The sequence below is a fragment of the Lynx canadensis genome, chromosome X (assembly GCF_007474595.2).
Source record: "Lynx canadensis isolate LIC74 chromosome X, mLynCan4.pri.v2, whole genome shotgun sequence".
Classification (NCBI taxonomy): domain Eukaryota; kingdom Metazoa; phylum Chordata; class Mammalia; order Carnivora; family Felidae; genus Lynx; species Lynx canadensis.
Genome location: NC_044321.2, coordinates 40,360,335 through 40,383,931, shown reverse-complemented (window position 1 = coordinate 40,383,931; position 23,597 = coordinate 40,360,335). Strand labels below are relative to the sequence as shown.

The window sequence follows — 23,597 nt, the reverse complement described above, 5'->3', positions numbered from 1 at the left end:
TTCCTACTCTCCTCGACTTTGCAACATAGTAAGAAAATGAAGAGCGCAAATTATTTTTTTCAATAAATAAAAGGAGGGGGGGGCAGAAGGGAGAGGAGACCGTGATAAAGGAAGATTCAAGGACACATCAGCCAACCAATGTGGGGACACTGTTTGGATCCTGTTTCAACATACTAACTGTAACAATACCTTTTGGAAACGATTGGGGAAATCCTCCTACACACAGCACTTTGGATGTTATTAAGAGATATTTCAGCTCTGACCCTTTTTCTGTTTCTGATGCTTCACTTTTTTGGTTTTTATTTTTTTAATTCAAGTATAGTTAACACATAGCATCATATTAGTTTCAGGTGTACAATATGATTCAACAATTCTATACATTATATCAGGATAAATGTGCTCTTCATCCCCTTTATCTATTTCACCCATCACCCCCCTCCACCTCCCCTCTGGCAGCTTCCAGTTTGTTCTCCATATTTAAGAGGCTGGGTTTTTGTTGGTCTCTTTTTTTTTCTTTATTCATTTGTTTTTGCTTCTCAAATTCCACAAGTGGAAATTTGAAACAGCTTCTGCTTCTCTAAAAACTTCTGAAATTGGAGATAGGCCCAGACTGAAATACATTTCTCTATCCTTCAATAAACTGATGGATGGGTCTTAGTTTCTTAACCCCGACTGATTTCTGCAATACGCTACAGAAACTGGAAGAACCTGAAGGCACAAGAATCATTCTATGTCATAACTTGCACCTGTAAATGTGATTCAAACATATCTTGAGCTTTTCCTACAGTGTAATTCTTCAAATGCCACCATTCCCATCTTTTACATATTCTAAACTAAAGCTCACATCACGTTTTAAACAGTATGCCTGGAATCCGTCACATTACATATTTTAAAGTTCTAACTGACCGCTCAAAATAGAGTCACAAAAAGGTCACTTTGATTTTTCCAAATTACTTTTGAGTCTACTTGCACTATTTTACCTCTTTGCAAATATTAGATTTCACGCCAAAACTGTTCATGTGCCAGAAATAGACTCCCTTACAGTAGGCAAAAATTGGATTATTCACAAAGGTTAACTTAATCATCTTGACTGTTACCAAACTAGCTTAAAGTGATTTATTCGGTATTGCACAATAAATGTACTTTTTCAGTTTTACATTACGCACTAGAAGGAGTACTCGTCTGTAGCATGAAACAATAAAAGAGGCCCTTTGTTTCCCAGTCTTAATTCTGTCACCTATAAGCAACATGATTTGGAAAAGGTGCTTGAACTTTCCAGATCTTCAGTCATTCAGCCAACATCTGACCAACACCCAAAATGAGCTAGATATTCTTTTAGGCACTAACATGAGTATGATGTTTAGTTACTTCCCATAAGAAAAAAAGTAAACACTCACCTAAACAGATGATTTAAAAACAACTTGGCTGTGCAATGCACGATGCCTAGAATATTCTGGAAACATACTCCAGGGATGGGGGATGCAGGGGTGTAAGACTTCACATACGAAGCCAGAGTACACGAGCTGGAGTTCACCCCCACAAAAGGGGTGGGAGTAAAGGACCCTCCCTTCCCACACCAGGCAAAAGTGAAAGAATGAATAAAACTCATCAGAGAACGTGAGGAAAACCGAAAGCGGTTTGGTGTTTAGCTGTGATACTAGAAGGCTAGCAGATGAAGCTAGAGAGGTAGGCAGGGGCCATGTTATAAAGCCTGGAAGTCATCCGTGGGCAACAGGGTGCCACAGGAGGATTTACGTAAGGAAAATGTACATTTCGGAAAGATGACTCTGATCGGAATAAGGAGGCGGAGCACGGATCTGAAGATTGTTGCAGTCATCCAGAAAGTTCTGGAAGCAGAGTGGTGGTTGGGAGGGAAGAGGAAGACGGGATACATTTGAGGACTATTGAGGAAGTAGAATCGACTGACTTGGTAATTCAGTGGCTGTAGGAAGGAAGGCAGAGGGACGGGTCCAAAATGATGCCTAGTTCTCTAGTCGGTGATTTTCGACTTTTCCGACTATAATCCACATTAGTAGATTCTTCAGCACAGCCCAGCACACATACTTGTGAGTATTTGTGCATGTACACATACCGAGGAAGTAAAAGCTTCACAAATAATATTTACCCTAGTTTTGTGGTAAACCCCGAATATTTTCTATTATCCCACCTCCAGGTTTGAAAAAACACTGCTCTGGTTTATGTGTTTGGATGTTGGTAGTGTCATACACACACACAAAAAACGAACAAACAAAAAACAGAGAGAGAGAGAGAAAGAAAAGAAAAAATATAGAGGCAACACAGGTTTAATGTAGAAAGAAGTGTTCAAGCAGTTCTATTTCTAGGACGTTACAGGTGATGCACGTATATCAAGGTGCAATACTCCAGTTTGGTCTCTACCAAGAAACTCAACTAGCATAGCTTCTGGCTCCCCTATTGCCCTAGATCAACCCCAAAGGGACTGAGTAAGGAAAACACCAAGAAAAAGGGAAACTATGAGAAATCCCTGTGGTACAGTGTGGGAGGATAAAATAGAAAAGGAACCTCTAGGGTTTCTGCTCTTGCTTCTTCCTCCCCTAAATCTTGAGACAACAGTATTTCTCCCACACTTGCTGGGACTCAGATCTCTGGTCAAGACTTCAGGGCAGGGCAGAGTGAATTTAGGGCAGGGCAGAAACCCTGTGCTGGTGAAGAGCTGGGAAAAAATAGGTGGGGTGGGGGGCACCTGGGTGGCTCACTCAGTTAAGCATCTGACTCTTGATTTTGGCTCAGGTCATGATCTCACAGTTCATGGGTTTGAGCGAGTCAGGCTCTGTGCTGACAGTGTGGAGCCTGCTTGGGATTCTCCCTCTCCCTCTGCCCCTCCCTGGCTCATGCATGCTGGCACTCACTCTCGCTCATGCACGCTCTCTCTCTCTCTCCCTCTCTCTTCCCTTCTCAAAATAAATAATAAAAAAATAGGTAGGGACTAACTATGACAATTGCCCAGGACTTCTCCAAACCCTCATAATTGGCAGATTAAAATCTAAGGAGTGTCTTTTTTCCCCTTCAGTTTCCTGGCTTTTATTTTATTTATTTTTTAAAAATATAATTTATTGGGGTGCCTGGGTGGCTCAGTCGGTTAAGCGTCTGACTTAAGCTCAGGTCATGATCTCACAGTCTGTGAGTTTGAGCCCCATGTCAGGCTCTGTGCTGACAGCTCAGAGCCTGGAGCCTGCTTAGGATTCTGTGTCTCCCTCTCTCTCTGCCCCTCCCCTGCTCATGCTCTCTCTCTGTCTCAAAAATAAATAAAAACATTAAAATTTTAAAAAAATAAAATAAAATATAATTTATATGTAAAACATACAGTGTATACAGTGTGCTCTTGGCTCTGGGAGTAGATTCCCATGATTCATTGCTTACATACAACAACCCAGTGCTCATTCCAAGTGCCCTCCTCAATAATGCTGCTTCTCTCAACTACTGATTAGTCAAGCAGACCAAAAAAATGAAATCAACAATAATATATAAGATCTGAGCCATACCATGAGAATAAGCCTGAGTTCTGCATCCAATAAATACAGTACACTCACAGTTTTCTTAAGGACATATGAACGCTTTTTAAATAAATCATGTACTAGATCATAAAGCCTAAATAAATTTTATTTTTTAAATTTTTTTTTTCCAACGTTTATTTATTTTTGGGACAGAGAGAGACAGAGCATGAACGGGGGAGGGGCAGAGAGAGAGGGAGACACAGAATCGGAAACAGGCTCCAGGCTCTGAGCCATCAGCCCAGAGCCCGACGCGGGGCTCGAACTCCCGGACCGCGAGATCGTGACCTGGCTGAAGTCGGACGCTTAACCGACTGCGCCACCCAGGCGCCCCAATAAATTTTAAATAATAGATAACTTACAGACTATGACATGGGACTAACATGTAATTAAGTTAAAAGTTAATAACAAGGGGTGCCTGGGTGGCTCAGTTGGTTGAGCATCTGACTCTTGACTTCAGCTCAGGTCATGATCCCACAGTACTGGGTTCAAGCCCCACATTGGGCTCTGTGCTTACAGTGAGGAGCTTGCTTGGGATTCTCTCCTTCTCCCTCTCTCTCTGTCCCTCCCCTGCTCTCTCAAAATAAATAAATAAATTTAAAAAGTTAATAACAAAAAATAATTTTAAAAATTCTTGCCTACTGGGGCGCCTGGGTGGCTCAGTCAGTTGAGTGACCGACTTCAGCTCAGGTCATGACTTCACAATTTGTGAGTTCGAGCCCTGTGTCAGGCTCTGTGCTGACAGCTCAGAGCCTGGAGCCTGCTTCTGATTCTGAGTCTTCCTCTCTCTCTCTGCCCCTCCCCCACTCATGCTCTGTCTCTCTCTCTCAGAAATAAACATAAAACAATTAAAAAAAATTCTTGCCTACTTGAAAATTTATTTTTTTATATGAAATTTATTGTCAAATTGGTTTCCATACAACACCCAGTGCTCATCCCAAAAGGTGCCCTCCTCAATGCCCATCACCCACCCTCTCTTCCCTCCCACCCCCCCATCAACCCTCAGTTTATTCTGTTTTTAAGAGTCTTTTATGGTTTGGCTCCCTCCCTTTCTTTTTTTTTTTTTTTCCTTCCCCTCCCCCATGGTCTTCTGTTCAGTTTCTCAGGATCCACATAAGAGTGAAAACATATGGTATCTTTCTCTGTATGACTTATTTCACTTAGCATAACACTCTCCTGTTCCATCCATGTTGCTACAAAAGGCCAGATTTCATTCTTTCTCATTGCCACGTAGTATTCCATTGTGTATATAAACCACAATTTCTTTATCCATTCATCAGTTGATGGACATTTAGGCTCTTTCCACAATTTGGCTATTGTTGAGAGTGCTGCTATAAACATTGGGGTACAAGTGCCCCTCTGCATCAGCACTCCTGTATCCCTTGGGTAAATTCCTAGCAGTGCTACTGCTGGGTCATAGGGTAGGTCTATTTTTAATTTTGTGAGGAACCTCCACACTGTTTTCCAGAGCGGCTGCACCAGTTTGCATTCCCACCAACAGTGCAAGAGGGTTCCCGTTTCTCCACATCCTCGCCAGCACCTATAGTCTCCTGATTTGTTCATTTTGGCCACTCTGACGGGCGTGAGGTGGTATCTGAGTGTGGTTTTGATTTGTAATTCCCTGATGAGGAGCGACGTTGAGCATCTTTTCATGTGCCTGTTGGCCATCTGGATGTCTTCTTTAGAGAAGTGTCTATTCATGCTTTGGGCAGAAAACATGAATAGACGCCTACTTGAAAATTTAAAAAGCATACTGCTAAATAAACCATGGGTTAAAGAAGAAATCATAATCAAATCTAAAAATACTCAGAATTAAATGTTAAGACACCACATTTGGGATGCAGCAAAAATGGTGCTTTGACAGAAAGCTATAACCTTAAATAGCTATAATAAAAACACTCAAAATTAAGCAGTTAAATGTCCTTCTTAAGAAATTAGACAATACACAATAAACTTACAGAAAGTAGGAGAAAAAAAGATAAAAAATCATATCAGAGGTTAATGATTGAGGTATTAAATATGTAATAGAAAACATCAGCAAAGCCAAAAATATGTTTTGCTGGGGGGGTGGGCGGAAAAAAAAGGAAAAAAATAGGCAAACTTCTGGAAAGAATGATCAAGGAAATAAAAACAAAACAGAAATAGTATGAATGAAAAGGGGGCTATCACCCTAAATAAAGTAGAGGTTAAAAAGAGAACAGCATCAACAACTATATACCAACAAGCTTTAAGAAATTTTGTCTATGAAATGAACACATCTCTTGAAAAATAACTTATCACAACTGACTCCAGCAGAAGTTAAAAGCCTAAATAAAATGCTATTACTACTACAGAAATAGAAGCAGTGGGCTAGCTAAGTGTTCCCACAAAGAAAACACCAGGCCCTGATGGTTTTATAAGCAGATTCAGATTTTATTTATCCCAGGTTTATGCAAACCTTAAAAGACAATAGAAAACAAAGGAACAATCCTAACTCGTGCTACTAGCCTTCCCAGTGAGATCCTAAGAAGAAAAACAAAGACACAGCAAAAGAAGAAAATTTAGGTTCATTTCACTCATGCCTATAGATTGGGGCGGGGGGTGGAGGTGGGGACAACTGCCAATTAAATCAATCCCATAAAAAGAGGAAGCGCCACAACCAAGCTGGATTCATCCCGAGTTGCGTGAAAATGGTTCAATATTGGAAGATCTTTCAATGTAAGTCACTACTATGTAATAACAACTTACATTTTACTCCTAATTCTTATTGCTCTCCTATGGGACCTTTCTTCCTCAGTAGATCTGAAGTCACTTTCTGTGACTTGTCTATGTCTTCTGATTCCCCTTTGCCCAGACAGCCTTCTCCTAGGTCTGCTTGTCCACCTGTCAAACTTTTTCTGTGAAGCTTTCCAGTTTCCTCAACCAGAAGCCTGCTCTCCCTTTTCGGAGTATCTACATTACATTAAATACCAGTCTCTGTCCCTTCCTGTGCAGTGATCTTTGGGCTGGAATCCAATAACCAATCTATTTAAAACTGAAACACCACCTCCAATACTACCTCTTTACCCTTCTTTATTTTTCTCCGAAGCACTTAGCTTCCTTTTAAGGCACTATGTGTGAATTGTATTTATTATCTGTATTCTACTGGTCCTCTATTACGACATAAGCTCCATGAGGGAAGGGATTATCTGTTTTGCTCCCCCTTGTTTTCCCCCCGTACCTAGCACAGTGCCTGGCACCACAGAGGCGCTCCACACATCCTTGCTGAATCCATTTAAACTACTTAATCTTTGTTACCTCGGAGTGTAACCTGAGGGAGGCAGCCCCTAGGTTTCTCTTTAATAAACAAACGTGAAGGGTAACTAAGTTTGATAATCATACACTTCACACCCCATTCTCCAGTCTATCTCCAAAGAAGAGAGACCCTGATAAGGATCAAGAACAAAAATGATGTTCTTAGGGGCATTTAGCTAGGTCACGGTTCAAGTTGGCCAATTTGAGTAGGAAGATAATTATACACAAAGCCAGGCAGAGGCACTCCTAATATCAGTCCTGGGTTTCTCCTTTTTACATTCTCTTCCCTCCCATACCTGGGGTAAAAGGAAGGTGAGGCTACCTTCCACTTGGAAGACGGGAATGGGAATGGGAATGTGGTCATGGCGCAGGCTACCAGGATCTCGATCTAGTCCAGGCCTTAAAGTGGAAAAAAGGAACAGGCAAGAGTGGTTTCAGCCAGTTCTGCTTTAGGCTTTAAGGAGGGTACAAAACAATTCTCTGGTCTTCTTCAGCCTGTCACCTTGGCACTGATCCACCTCCCACAGTGGGGAGTGAGAAGAGCAAGAAAGCCATGAGTATGGGAAAAGGAGCCCAGGAGTTGGCCTGGCCCTACCAAGGCCTCAAGTTCAATGGGCAAGTGGAATCTTCAAGCTTCAGTTTATCGGTTTATGGTTTATCTCACTGTACCAGAAACTCCTTAAAACTTTGATGTGACACTCTGCGTGTATTTTCCTGGGGAATTAATTTGGGGTTCAAGGTTCTGGCCAAGTTATCTTTGTCTGAGATATGGATAGCAAGTTCAAACATTTGCAAGCACGTTTATCTAAGAATTAAGTATGTAACAAACCAGTGTTTGGATAAAAATAACAAAACAGAACAGTTAATACCTATGACTTAAAGGAATTTAGCTGATGTGTTTTGCATGCAAGTGATATATAAGATGCACGGTATTTAACGGAGAAATTTCAACTATGTTGGTTATAATTAGTACAATATCAGTAGTTGTAGTTAAGACTGTTGCAAATGCACAAACAACATCCACTCTTAACTTTGAAATGATTGAGCTGCTATCGTAGTCTGCGCAGGAAGCCATATGGACTGAGGACTGAATACCTGTGTCATCTCAAAACTCATCTGTTGAAGCCCTAACCCCCAAGGTGATGGTATTTGGAGTTGGGCTCTTTAGGTTTAGAGGAGGTCCTGAGGGCAGGGCCTCATGATGGGATTAGTGCTCTTAGAAGGAAAGAAGGAAGGAAGAAGGGAAAAGAAAAGATCTTCCCTCTCTCTCCCTCTCTCCTTGTGTACACACTAGAGGAAAGGCCATGAGTACATAGCAAGAAGGTAACTGAATAGGAGCCAGGATGCAGGCCCTCACCAGTGAGAACCGGGAAACTTCTGGCACACTACAACTCTGGCCCAATCCCTGGAGTAAGAGACTTGACCAAACTCAAGCATGGCTTCTAGCAGCACAAAGCCCTGTCTCTAGAAGGACCCTTCAACCCCCCTCCCCCCCCATTATAATTCCTGCCTGGAAAATGTTTCTGCCAGGAAAATTTACTGTTTGTTCTAGCCAATACCTGATAATGGGCCCCTGACTTCCCTTTCTTACAGCATTTACTAAAAAGAACTCACCGCTGTGAGTATGTAAGTCTTAAAATTCAGAAATCTCTTTCTCAAGGACCTGACAGCCACTCCTTTGAAATATAAATGTCAGGAAGGATAGGGCCTCTGTCTACCAGTCTCTGTGGGAGGATAGAATCCACACTTTGATAACGGAGTTAATGAACACAGCTCGTCTAATCACATTCACACTGACCAACTTTGCAATTTTCACTTCTCTGACTCTACGAAGCCCCTGTTCTCCCTGCTCCCTCATTTTCCTAATGAAATCGTTGAAATCACTTCCGCACAAATTGGAAAGGAGCTCAGCTCTGTCCCCCACTGCCAGTAGTTACTGAATAAAATCTGGTTTTGACGCTTTAACTCATGTCCAGCAATACTGACCTGTGACACCAGACACTTGATCTGCCGGCACCTTGATCTTGGACTTCCAGTCTCCAGAACCATCTAAGACATAAATTTCTCTTTAAAGCTACCTAGCCCATGCTATTTTGTGATGGCAGCCTGAGGAGACTGAGACTGGTTGCCATAACAAAATAACAGATCAGGTGGCTTAAACAACAGAAATTTATGTCTCACAGTTCTGGAGGCTGGGAAGTCCAAGATTAAGATGCCATCACAGTTGGTTGGTTTCTGGTGAGACCTCTCTCCCTGGCTTGCAGACAACGTCTGCCTTCTCACTATATCCTCGCATGGCCTTCCCGAGTGAGTACGCAACAAGTTCTCTGAGGTCTCTTCTTGTAAGGAACCTAATCCTATCAGATCAGGGCCCTACCTTTATGATCCCATTTAACCTTTAATTACTTCCTTTGAGGCCCCATCTCCAAACACAGCCACAATGGGAGTTAGGGCTTCAACACATGAATTTTGAAGGGACACGGATATTTAGTCCATAACAAATGTCAATGCTGAGGAGTTAAATGTAATTTACTATTTGTCTAAGTACTTTATCTGGATACCTCAGTTCTCATAGTTACGGGGAGAAACTAACCCTCTAGCTAAAGAGTTGTATAGTATAAAATTATTCAGATTGTCAATATGGTCCACGAAGGAGAAACTTAGGATACTTCCTCAACAAATCTTGGAAGTTCTTCAAAACAAAAAGTAATCATAAATAACCTGAAGCTTAGTACCACAGGAATTTTGCAAGTTACTAGTTTTCAAATAAAGTGCCTAAAAAAAACAAACATGGAAACGTCATATTTCAAGCTACCTGTTCACAAGAGCCACTTATGAAGTGAGCGTAGTTTGGGCTGTATTTCTTACTATAATCCACAAAAGGTAGTGGATATACTTTTGAAATCAAAGAAACTATTTCAACAGTTGGAGTTCACCCGATACAGCTACTAAACTAAGTTAAGCATTATTTTCCTAACAGAAAACAAAAGTGAACATCTTATTTTTTCTTACTGAGCAGCAATGAAATTTTCCATTAAAATTCATCTCTGCAGTTAAATTTCCATAATGATAATCTGAGATGAAATAATGGAATGTGTTAATTTAATTTTTATTTAAGTTTATTTATTTATTTATTTAGAGAGAGGGCACAAGCAAGTGAGCATGAGCAGGGGAGGGGCAGAGAGAGGGAGAGAGAATCCCAAGGGGGCCCCGTGCTGTCGGTATGGAGCCCGACACGGGGCTCCAAACCATGAACTGTGAGATCACGACCTGAGCCAACACCAAGAGTCGGATGCTCAACCAACTCAGTCCCCCAGGCGCCCCGGAATCTGTTAATTTTAGTGGAAAGCCCATCTGCACAGAAGTCCAAAATAAGGCTCAGGAGGATAAGAAGCTATGTACAGGAACAAGTCACCATGCTCAGTGCTTTACGGTCATTCACTCAAAACTCATAAAAACCCCCTATGAGGGTTGTGTACTATTATCTCTGTTTTACAGATGAGAAAATTTAGGCACCGAGAGTCTAAATAACTTACCCAAATTCACACAGTTAGTAAGTGCTTGAGCTGAGTCTGAGACCCAGGCAATCTGGCTCCTAAAACATTCTCTTGGTTGCTTCTTCATAGTTAACCAGATTCAAACAGAAACCAATGTTTACTAGGCGCATAAACCAATGGAACAGAATAGAGAGTTCAAAAATAGACTTGTGTATACATTGACAAAGGTGCAAAGGCAATTCAATAAAGCATAGTCTTTTCAACAAATGGTGCCAAAACAATTGGAAATCTATATGTAAAAAAAGTAAAAGAATTCCCTTATCTTGCACCATATAAAACAACTCAAAATAGATCATAGAACCTAACTATAACACCAAAAACCCTACAACTTCTAGAATAAAACAGAGGGAAAAAAAATCTTTGTAATCCTGGTTAGGCAAACATTTTCTAGATGTGAAACCAAAAACACAAATCCGTAAAAGAAAAAATTAAAAATTGGGACTTTCATCAAAATAGAAAATTTCTGTTCTTCAAAAGACACCGTTAAGAGCAGACAAATCATTAATTGCGGGAAAAAAAAATCTGTAAAACACACCATATGACAAGGGACTCGTATCCAAGTTATATAAAAAAAAGTCTCGAAACACAATTAAGAAAACAATCCTGTAAAAAATGGGCCAAAGGGGCGCTTGAGTGGCTCAGTCGGTTGGTCATCCAACTCTTGATTTCAGTTCAGGTCATGATCTCACGGTTCGTGAGATAGAGTCCCGAGTTGGGGTCCGTGCTGACAGTGAAGAGACGGGCTGGGATTCTCTGTCTCCCTCTCTCTCTGCCCTTCCCCCGCTCATGCTTGCTGCCTCTAAATAAATAAATAAATAAACAAACAAACAAACAAACATTTTAAAAAATGGGCAAAAGATTTTAATAAACGCTTCAGCAAAAATACATGGACAGCAAATAAGTACATGGAAAAATGCTCAACGTCATTACTCATCAAGGATATGCAAATGAAACCACAATGAAACACCAATGCATGCCTATTAGAATGGCTAAAATTAGATTAAAAAAAAAAAAAGAAAAACTGAACATAACAAGTGCTGGTGGCATAGCAACTGGATCTCTCATACATTGCCCGTAAGAATGCAAACTGGCACAGCCACTTTGGAAAAACAGTTTGGCAGTTTCTTATGAAGTTTAATATACAATTTCCATATGAGTCAGTAATCCCACTCCTAAATATTCACCCAAAGGAAATGAAAAATTATGTTCACTCAAAAACCTGTCTGCAAATGTTTATAATAGATTTATTCATAATTACCCAAACTGAAAACAACCCAAATGTTCCTCGACTGGGGAATGGATAAACAAACATGGTACACCCAAATAATGGAATACTACTCAACAATAAAAAGGAACTCCTGATACACGCGACAACATGGATGAATCTGAAATGTATCATGCTGGGGCGCCTGGGTGGCTCCGTCGGTTAAGTGTCCGACTTCGGCTCAGGTCATGATCACGCGGTCCGTGAGTTCGAGTCCCACGTTGGGCTCTGTGCTGACAGCTCAGAGCCTGGAGCCTGCTTCGGATTCTGTAATTCCCTCTCTCTCTCTGCCCCTCCCCCGTTCATGCTCTGTTTCTGTCTCAAAAATAAATAAACGTTAAAAAAATTTTTAATAAAAAATAAATAAATAAATGTCTCATGCTAAGTGAAAGAAGGCAGACTCAAAAGGTTACTGTCGGATTCTATTTATATGACATTCTCAAAAAGACAAAACTATAGGGATAAAAAAACTGATCAGAGGCTAGGGGCAGACTTGGCTGCAAAGGAGCATGAGGAAATTTGGGGGGTTGATGTAACTGTACTAGATCTCCATTGCAGTGATCAGTTATGTGACTGTATTCATTTGCCAAAACTCAGAACTGTACACTTCAAAAGGGTGAATTTTACTGTATGTAAATTACACTTCAATTAAACTAAAATTACTTAAAATTTAAACATTGTTAAATCAATTTCAGGACTACATAGCTATACAGCTGAAAGGTTATTTCCTAAATGAAAATGGTAGTGCCATGTAATTATAGAAATAATAAATACCAGTACTTTGATCTTAAGTACAATGAAGACAAAGGTGAAGCATTATATTTATATTAGCTCACCATGTTGCTAAACATATAACCACAAAATAGAATTATGAAATTTTAGGATTGAAAAGGATTTTCTGGGGTGCCTGGCTGGCTCAGTTGGAAAAGCATGTGGCTCTTGATCTCAGGGTCACAAGTTTGAGCCCCACGTGGGGTGTAGAGATTATGAAATAAATAAAAAAAACTTTAAGGAAAAAGAGAAGGGGCACCTGGGTGGCTCCGTTGGTTGAACGTCCAACTCTTGATTACAGCTCAGGTGATGGTCTCATGGTCGTGAGATTGAGCCCTGCATCAGGCTCCGTGCTGACAGTGCAGAGCCTGCTTGGGATTCTCTCCCTCTCTCTCTGCCCCTCGCCCATTCATACTCTCAGTGCTCTCTCTTTCAAAGTAAGTAAAAAAAATTAAAAAAAGAAAAGGATTTTCCATATCACCTAATCTAATCTTACAGCCTATCACATTGGCTTTGTTCACCCAGATTTGCCTGAATGCTTCTAGCAATGCTTACCTCTCCTCTCCCGAGATGCTCAAAGAATCAGACAACTGGAAGGGATCCTAGGAAATTGAGAGCTGGAAAAGCTAAACGCCTCTACCAAGGAGGTATATTGGTGTGTAGAATGCAAATTAAAAACCCAGTCCCATGCATTTTTCACTCTTTGCACTTTTCCTCTTTATCAAAATTTTATGTGAGTGAAGAAATTAGAACCCTCATATACTGCTGGTAGAAATCGAAAATGGTGCGGGGTGCCTGGGCGGCTCAGTCGGTTGAGCGTCGGACTTCGGCTCAGGTCACAATCTCATGATTTGTGGATTCGAGCCCCGTGTCAGGCTCCGTGCTGGCAGCTCAGAGCCTGGAGCCTGCTTCGGATTCTGTGTCTCCCTCTCTCTCTGCCCCTCCCTCACTCGTGCTCTGTCTCTCTCTCAAAAATAAACATGAAAAATAAAATAAAATAAAATGGTACACTTTTAAAAAGCTTGGCAGAGCTTCAAAAAGTTAAACACAGAAGTTACTATATGACTCAGGAATTCCACTCCTAGGGATGACCCCAAGAGAAATAAAAATATATGTCCACACAAAAACTTGTACATGAATATTCACAGCGGCATTATTTGTAATGGCCCAAAAGTGAAAACAACCCAAACGTCCATCAGCTGATGAATGGATACATAAACTGGACAAATAAAATTTATTTCATTTTATTTAAAATTTTTTAACATTTATTTATTTTTGAGAGACAGAGAGACAGAGCATGAGCAGGGGAGGGGCAGAGAGAGAGAGAGAAGGAGACACAGAATCTGAAGCAGGCTGCAGGCTCTGAGCAAGCTGTCAGCACAGAGCCTGATGCGGGGCTCGAACCCACAAACTGTGAGATCATGACCTGAGCCGCAGTCGGATGCTCAACCAACTGAGCCACCCAGGCGCCCCTGGACAAATAAAATTTATAAGTGAATATCTATTGTGTGGAATATTATTCACCAATAAAAAGGAATAAAGTACTGATACATGCTACAATATGGGTGAATCTCAAAAACATGCTAAATGAAAGAAGCCAGTAACAAAAGACTAAATACTGCGTTATTTGGCAAATCTATAGAGATAGAAAGTAAAATTGTGGTTTCCAGCGGGGGGGGGGGGGCAGGGAGAAGTGGGAATAACTACTAATAGGTATGGATATCTTGTGGGAGATGAATGTGTTCTAGAATTAGATCATAGCGATGGTACCATAACCCTGTGAAGTTATTAAAACTATTGAACTGTACAATTCGAGTAAGTTGTATGGTAGATGAATTCTATCTCATTAAAGTTACTTTTTAATATTAAAGTTGTTTTTTAATTTAATTAGCTTTATACTTACATGTGCTTAAAATTTTTCTTTTTATTTTATCATTTTAGAATGGTATAACCATAAGGGATTTATGCCTGGTTTTATGTTTGTACAGATTTGAACAGAATTATAATCAACAGTCAAGTAGAAATCTATATTAGTCTTTCAAGGTATCCATTAATTATATATTTGGTCCCAGAGATCACATTTTTATTAATATTTCTATTTATATACATTGCATATATATCTGATTATAGAAATAAGGTGTGCCTGGGGTGCCTGGGTGGCTCAGTCAGTGAAGCGACCAATTCTTGATTTTGGCTCGGATCATGATCTCATGGTCTTGTGATCCAGCTCCATGTAGGGCTTGCACTGGGTTTGGAGCCTGCTTAGGATTCTCTTTCTCCCTTTCCCTCTGCCCCTCTCTCATGGGTGCTCTCGCACACACGCGCTCTCTCTCTCTCTCCCTCAAAAAAAAAAAAAAATAAGGTGTGCTTATTATAAAAACTTTAGAAAATTTAGACATTTATTACTAGTCCTTTTCAGGACTAAACACATTTTTAATTTTTTTTTAAATTTTAATTCCAGTGTAGTTAACATACAGTGTTATATTAATTTCAGGAGTACAGTATAGTGATTCAACAGCTCCGTATATTACTCAGTGTTCATCAAGATACGTGTACTTTAAAAATTTTTTTTAAATGTTTATTTATTTTTGAGAGAAAAAAGGGACAGAGCATGAGCAGGGGAGGGGCAGAGAGAGAGAGAGAGGGAGACACAGAATCTGAAGCAGGCTCTAGACTCTGAGCTGTCAGCACAGAGCCCAATGCGGGGCTCGAACTCACAAACCGTGAGATCATGACCTGAGCCAAAGTCAGACATATAACTGACTGAGCCACCCAGGCGCCCCAAGATAAGTGTATTCTTGATCCCCTTTACCTATTTCACCCATACCCCCACTCCCCTCTCCTCTGATAACCGTCTGTTTGTTCTTTATAGTTAAGAGTCTGTTTTTTGGTTTGTCTCTCTCTGTTTTCTTCCTTTGTTCATTTGTTTTGTTTCTCAAATTCCACACATGGGTGAAATCATATGGTATCTGTCTTTCTTCGACTGGCTTATTTCGCTTAGCGTTATACTTTCTAGCTCCATCCATGTTGCTGCAAATGGCAAGATTTCATTCTTTTTATGGCTGAATAATATGCTGATATATATGTACACCACGTCTTGTCTATTCATCTACTGAAGGACACTTGGGCTGCTTCCATAATTTGGCTATTGTAAATAATGCTGCAATAAACCCAGGGGTATATATATCCCTCCAAATTAGTGTTTTTGTATATTTTGGGTAACTACCAAGTAGTGTGGTTACTGGATCATAGGGTAGTTCTATTTTTTATCTTTTTGAGGAACCTCCATACTGTATTCCACACCAGTTTGCATTCCCACCAACAGCAACAGTGCAAGAGGATTCTTTTTTCTCCACATCCGCGCCAACACTTGGGTGTTTCTGGAGTTTCTGCTTTTAGCCATTCTGACAGGTGTAAGGTGATATCTCGCTGCGATTTTAATTTTAATTTTCCTGATTACTGATAAAGCTATTTTGAAAACAAATAAACAAAAAGCTAGTTATCGCTTAAAAGCAGTAACAACAACTTCACGTAAAAGATTTAAAACGTGGGGGTGGCTGGGAGGTTCAGTCGGTTAAGCATCCAACTCTGGCTCAGGTCATGATCTCACAGTTCATGAGTTTGAGCCCCAAATCCAGCTCCCCGCTGTGAAGGCAGAGCCCATTTCGATCCTGTCTCCCTCTCCCTCTGCTCCTCGCCTGCTCACGGGCGTGCTCTCTTTCTCTCAAATATAAATAAATATTTTTAAAAAAAGATTTAAAACACGTAGACAATGGTTGGCTTCATAGCTCAGGGGTTAGAGCACTGGTCTTGTAAAACACGTAGACAAATTCTTTAACACTCCTCCCACCAAGAGGTCCCCTCCCCTTGAACATGAACAGAATGTGGCAGAAGTAATGCTACATCACTTGGGGCGCCTGGGTGGCGCAGTCGGTTAAGCGTCCGACTTCGGCCAGGTCACGATCTCTCGGTCCGTGAGTTCGAGCCCCGCGTCAGGCTCTGGGCTGATGGCTCAGAGCCTGGAGCCTGTTTCCGATTCTGTGTCTCCCTCTCTCTCTGACCCTCCCCCGTTCATGCTCTGTCTCTCTCTGTCCCAAAAATAAATAAACGTTGAAAACTTCCAATAAAATTGGTTTTATAAAAAAAAAAAAAAAAAAAAAAAGAAGTAATGCTACATCACTTAAGAGGCTAGTTAGAAAACGCCATGCAGGGGGAAAGGAAGGGGGGAAAAATAGTTTCCAACAGAGAGGGAGACAAACCATGAGAGACTCTTAAATACAGAGAACAAACTGACGGTGGATGGGGCGGCAGGGGAGAGAGGGGAAACGGGTGACGGGCATTGAGGAGGGTGCCTGTTGGGATGAGCACTGGGTGTCGTACGGAAGCAATGAATCACGGGAATCAACCCCCGAAACCAAGAGCACCCTGTACATGCTGTATGTTAGCCAGCTTGACAATAAATTATATTAAAAAAAAAAGGAAAATACAAATTAAAAAAAAATAAAGAGAATTCAGAGTCAAGAAAGAAAAGAAAAGAAAAGAAAAGAAAAGAAAAGAAAAGAAAAGAGAAAAAAGAAAAGAAAACGTCATGCAGCTTCTGCCAGTCCCTCTTAGGACACTTGCCTTTAGAACCCAGCCATCACGCTGCAAGGAAGCCGCAACTCTAAGAGGCCCCTGGCCCTCAGCCCTAGCTGAGCTCCTAGTCGAAAGCCAGATCAACTTGCCAGCCAGCTCTGTTATTAAGCTATATTTGAAAGCAGATCTTCCAGTCCTCAGTCAAGCTGCTGCATCTGATGCCATACAGAGGGGAGAGTCAACCTTGCTAAGCCCTACACAAATTGCAGAGTTGTGAACAAAATAAGTACTTGCCATTGTTCTAAGCCCTTAAGTTTTAGAGTGGTTTGGTATGCAGCAATGGATACCTAGAATATGCACTGTTCATACTTAAAACGCTAAAAACAGCATCTAGCCCCCTCCTCAATGCAGATGCTTCTTTCTAGTAGGTGGTCATCCAGGCACTGTCTGAATCTTTTGATTAATATGCACATCAGTTCCTCACAAAGCCATTCCTTCTGCTGATGAACAACCCTAGGAATTATGATCTGCTTTATAATAAGACCGGTTCTGCCCCCCCCCCGTCCCCCTCCTCCCTGGCAATCTCTGGTGTGAGTTCTATCCTCAGAGGTGACCACTGTTGTCTAACCCCTCAGGCCAGGGCTTTACCTTATTAAATAGTAAAAAATTCTTTATCACTGTCCCATTTTATAGCCAAAGAACCTGAAATACACAAATTGACTGCTTTATTGGATAGGTCACGACACAGACACCAAATAAAACGCAGTTACTCGAATCCCTGGTAGAAGGCTTTTGTTTAGTTTTATTTCTACCAAACATGAGATAAGTGCAATGGATACAAGATGTGTTGCTCATACTCAAATTCACAAATTTCATACTTAGGCCAGCATTGTTTAGAGGACTAATCCTCATTTCTATCATCTAGGGAGAGTATTGGTATGAACAACCAGAAAATGAAAACTTCTTTTCTGTACCACTCCTCTTTTCTTTGTTTATACTTAAATTATTTCCTATTTTAACTCAATAAAGCCAGCCTGCTCATTTAGGGCAGGGATAATTCTTAGAATTTTGAGTCTTCCTTGGTGTTGGAGTGCATATATATATATATATATATACACACACACACACACATATATACATACATATATTCTATATATATATATATAGAATAATTTGTCTAACTGTGAGAGGCAGCACAGATAACAAGGGTAAAAGCATTTCTTTCCAAATGATTAAAAAAAATTTTTTTTAACGTTTATTTATTTTTGAGACAGAGACAGAGCATGAACGGGGGAGGGTCAGAGAGAGGGAGACACAGAATCCGAAACAGGCTCCAGGCTCTGAGCTGTCAGCACAGAGCCCGATGCGGGGCTCGAACTCACAGACCGTGAGATCATGACCTGAGCCGAAGTCGGCCGCCTAACCGACTGAGCCACCCAGGAGCCCCTCTTTCCAAATGATTTAAAAAACTGATGTTACAATCCGAAAATATTTCTCATGCCAATGTAGTAATTGTACAGTAACTTTTTTACTTTTTCAAAGTTAGCAGCAATAGAAAATAAGCTTCATACACTGTTGATTACAGTAAATCAGTTGCCATGACAACACCTAGTCTCCAAACATCCTGAGACAATTTCTCCCAGCTTCAGTCCCCTAAGACCAACCCAATTACACAAGTCAAAACCCAAAACCCAGAGGGTGCCTCTCAATAAAGATACTCTGATTACACAACCTAAGGAAAAATTTAGACACCACTTTTCCACATTGCAAGGAAATTTTTCAGGCAATGCATTTTGTTTTTACATCTATAATTGAATGGTAATTGTCTGATGTAACTTTAAAACTTATCTCGCTTATGTTCTCTGGGACGTATTTGCATTCTGTTCCTTATAAGGTACAACTAAAATCTTCTAGGAGCAAGCAAGACCATGCTAAACTCAGTAAAAGTATCATTGGACTAATCCAGAACATTTGTACACTAGCCCAAACTGGCCTCACGAGAGATAAGGAACTAGAAAAAAAATCTTTAAAATCATATAAAATTTAGTAGGCTACCATAAATGAGGCACCGTAGAGTGAACTCCTAATAATTCCAAAAGAAAAAGAAAAATCCCAAAAAGAAAAAAGCAATGTTGGGAAATGTGGTACCTCCACTGTCTCAAAATGTAAGCTGGTAATTCTCTTTCTCGAACAGTCCAACATATTTTTTTAATGTTTATTTATTTTTGAGAGAGAGAGAGAGAGAGAGAGAGAGACAGACAGACAGACAGCAAGCATGAGCAGGGGAGGTGCAGAGAGAGAGGGGGACAGAGGATCTGAAGTGGGTTCCTCCTGACAGCAGAGAACCCAATGCAGGGCTCAAACTCACGAACTGTGAGATCATGACCTGAGTCGAAGTTGGACGCTCAACCAACTGAGCTACTCAGGCACCCCAAGTCCAACAAATTTTTTTTATGTTTATTTATTCTGAGAGAGAGAGAGAGAGAGCGAGCGAGCAAGCAAACAGGGAAGGGGCAGAGAGACAGAATCTCAAGCAGGCTCTGTATTATCAGTGCAGAGCCTGATGCAGGGCTTGAACCCATGAACATGAGATCATGACCTGAGCTGAAACCACGAGTCAGAAGCTTCATGGACTGAGTCACCCAGGTGCCCCCAACATATTTTAAAACTGGACTGTTTTCATAATATAATGCTCATTTAGTTAGAAAATTCTGATTAGATGACTTGATCAAGATTTTAACTTTTATTATGCACATATCCAGAGGCATGAGCTTATTTTACATATCCAGTAATAGGTCTTCCACCTCTACAACTACAGTACCTAGTAGTGTTCCCCCAAAATGTTCCCTGTGATCACAAAATAGTGTCTACAACTGAAAGTTTATTACATGCTCATATGGGGCAGAAAGCTTAGGTGTTGGTGTCCACTACTGTATTTTTCGATGCATTTACTTAGCCAAAAAGCAAAAGAAAAAAAATCACAGAACACACCCATGTATCCAAAAGAATAATTAACATGAGATTCTAACTAACCTGAACATTATATTAATAAAGGTTAACTTTAAGACAATTTATTATGAAGTAATGAATGAATCAAAAGGGCAACCATGACTACTCTAAATAAAATAAAAGCACTTTAGTTTTAGCCTATGACTTCAAAACAAAAAGCTGAAATAAAAATCAAACACACAAGCTTCTCTATAGCAGACAGTTCAAGGTTAAGGAGCATTGTTAGAAATAGTAAGACTGAGGAAATGAATCTTTTAAAAAACTGTCCACCAAATAACTTTAATTTTTTTAATGTTTACTTATTTTGGGGAGAGAGAGACAGAGTGCGAGCAGGGGAGGGGCAGAGAGACAGAGGATCTGAAGCAGGCTCCAGGCTCTGAACTGTCAGCACAGAGCCCGATGTGGGGCTCCAACTCAGAAACCAGGAAATCGTAACACTTAACCAGGTGCCCTAAATCATAGGTGCAATATTTGTGTGTGATATCACAGCACCTTCCATTCCTAGGCAATAAAATGATACTATCAAGTATAGATAAGAGAATAAATATACCATGCAATCTAAGAAGGATGTGAAAAATGGGACAGAGAGCTGCGACTCAAAATTCTGCAAAAAGCTTCCAGTTTCTTAAAGCTGACACTTGGAGAGCTGAGTTTACATGAATCAATTATTCTGGCGATTGAAAACCATGCGGGAAGGTCTCTGAAATCATAATATGAATACCAACTTTAAAGTATTCACGGGTAAAGATAAGTTGCATTAAGCAAGGAGTTAACTGTTCGTAACGCTTATTAAAAAATCTTTTTCTGGAAAAGAAAAATAATTGAGAAGTCTATCAAAGTAATTTACTAAGCACAAATGCAGAACTATGTAGAAAGAGGAAACATTATGAAATTTATGACTAAGTGTGTTTTGTGCAACACCAGTGGACATTTCAAAGCTTTCTCATTTCTGGCTTATAGACCGAAGTAAAAAGAAGGGCGTTTTCATTCATTGAAAACAATAGTAAAGTACTGCCCGGTTTATGCTGGTTATTTTCACCATACAGTCTTAACACACATTCCAAGACTGGTCCGCTTTTCATTATTCCTTTCGGGGAACTGGAAGAGGGAGGAGGGAAAGCGAAATCAACAGTCCACTCGGTAACAGAAAATTCAGCAGTAGAATATACCACTAGGCACTAAAGAGATTTACCCGCTGGGGCAGACAAAAGAGAAAACAGCCACAGAACGAACGTGAGCGGCGAAAGAGATGAGAATCGGTCCCACGTGTAACTCGACGACTGGACAAAACCCCGCTCCGCGCAGCGGGTGAAATGAACAGATCTGAGATTAGGGGCATTGGAGGCTCTGCTTCCTTCCCTACAGTCCGCCCTCGGACCGGAGGGAAAGCCCCCAGGACTCTGACAATGAGTTCGAAGGCGCCTTCCAGCGCTTTCACAGTCCTCCGCGGCGCTGTTATTTCACCGCTCCCCCCCCCAAAAGTCATTACCCCCCCCCCCCGGACTTCCAACTACTGGCGTGAGAGAGAGGAGAACGCGCGCGCGCGAACTGCATCCGCTGGGTCGGCCCCCCTCAGTCCTCCGGGGCCGCCAGGGACCCCGGCTGAGCGGCTCGGGACGGCCGAAACCAATGGCCGAGGGACTTCGGTTACCTTCTCGCGCTGGTCCCAGCTGTACTGCTTCGGCCGCTCCTCCTCGCCCTCGGGCTGCGACTCCTTCTCAGCCTTCCGCCTCTTCGAGAAGAAGCAGCCCATGGTCCCGGCTTGCGGGTCTCGCTGGCCGCTACTCCTCGCCGGCCCGCTGGTTCGGGGACCTCCTGGGAGTGTGGCGTGGACCTCGGGCTCCGGAGCCCCGCAGCTCTCCGGACACCGCCCCGCGGAACCGCCAGCTGTCCCCAATCCGGGTTAGCCCGCCAGGCCCAACACCCCTTCTCTTTTTCCTCCTAGTCGCCCAGACGACCCATCGCAGCCAATGACCACTCGGCGCCCCGTGAGCCAATCAAAGCCCCGCGAGCGGCCCTGCGCGGCCTATGAAGAGAGGTCGACGGACCCATACAACCAATCCGCGCCCCGCTCCTGCGCCGGCCCCCAGTGGCGGGCCCGGCCGGCTCTGGCGCACGCAAGGCCGACCCCGCCCCCAGCCCGGCCCCGCCCCTCCGAGGACTCCCTAGGGCTCTCTAGCCGCTGGGAGTGCTGGCTCCGCCGTCTTTTTGCCCTTGGTTCTCAGTTTCCAAGTTCTAGGCGCGGGAGGGATCCCTAGTTGAACATTAAGCTTCAGTTTTATGATGCAAGTGGCGAGGGAGCAGGAACTGCGGCTGACACAGGAAGGGGCCCTGAAATTCGTTAATTTTCTCCTCATCACACCCGCCCCACACCGTCTGGCCAGTGTCGCCCCTTCCGGAAACTTCCCCCAGCCACACCCCCCTTTGCCCTCTCTTCTGTGTTTTCTTAATACTTCTGCATATCACTCTAAAATTGCACAAGTACTTAATAAAATAATTGTTTGTGTATTCTCTATTAGAAATGTGAATTTCTTGAGACCAAAGAGCCGATCTCAAAGAGCTTGTATCTTTGAATTCCCTAGGCCTGGCTCAGCTCCAGGCTAGGTGCTCGATAAGATGTTTGTCAAATGAATGCATGCATGAATGCATGCTAGTGAAGGAAGCATTTACAACCTTTTCTATATTCCTTATCGAAGACAGTGTCTGAAGTGTGTGCGCGATGAGGCGGGGGCGAGATGTCCTAGTAAAGGGGTTCTCCTCTGGAATTTATACCCTAGGGAAGGACACAAGCATTGCCATATAAACAGCTCTGAGCAAATGGCATAGGGTCTGTCTGAAGGTATTAAATATATATATATATATATATATATGTATATATATATATATACACACACACTAAATATTAACATTTGTTACCCTTGGGCTAAATTTACTACAATACACATGTATTGCTTCTGTAATAGAAAAAAAGGTTATTTTAATTCTCTGAGTACAGTATTTTGACATCTTGGTGGGACAGCAAATGCAGATCAGTTCAGGTTCAAATTTGGTTAACTTTTTACTTTCCCACCCTTATTTACATTTAGAGTATGTATCCTAAATGGGTCTCTGACTTAACTTGAGCATTAAGAATGTTCCCTTTTTCACTTCCTGTCTTTTACTGCACAATCAGGAAGAAAAAGTGCATGTGCTCAGGTATTAGAAATTACTGCAAATGTAAGTTCCAGATCTTAGGCAACAGGGTCTTGACCTAGCACATACTTTTTCTTCTTCAGACTGAGATGAAAGGTCTGTGTGATGATGTTTTGGATAAGACCCCTAGATATTTTAGAGTCATAGAAGGTTAAAATTGTGACCACCGTGTAGTAGAGTGGAGGAAACAGGTACACAGAGATGAAGGGACTAATCTGTGGTCACAATGAGAGTGGTTGAGCAGGGACAAGAAAAACCCAGAGCTCACTCGTACCCTGAATGTGTTCCCTTCTGACTGATCTGAAATAAAGAAGTAAAGTATCTGTGTAGGCCATCTGATGCCTATGGGGGCTCTGTCCCACAGTGATGCTGTTCCTCTTAATGAACAAACAACAAAACTAATTTTATTTTTATTTATTTATTTAT

The 23,597-nt window shown here is 41.6% G+C and overlaps 1 protein-coding gene across 2 annotated transcripts in view; it reads right to left on the bottom strand.

The window, feature by feature from the left end:
* The window catches only part of RP2 (RP2 activator of ARL3 GTPase), a 56,573-nt gene extending 34,644 nt beyond the window's left edge, over positions 1-21,929 (bottom strand). The window contains exon 1 of one of the 2 annotated variants that reach the window (XM_030305297.2): positions 21,631-21,929. In XM_030305297.2, the coding sequence (XP_030161157.1) occupies positions 21,631-21,732 (102 nt within the window). In that variant the 5' untranslated portion in view covers positions 21,733-21,929. Of the gene's footprint in view, positions 1-10,339; positions 10,998-21,630 lie in introns of those variants that run through there. The other variant, XM_030305298.1, reaches the window with a different exon arrangement.
* Between the last annotated feature and the right edge of the window lie 1,668 nt (positions 21,930-23,597).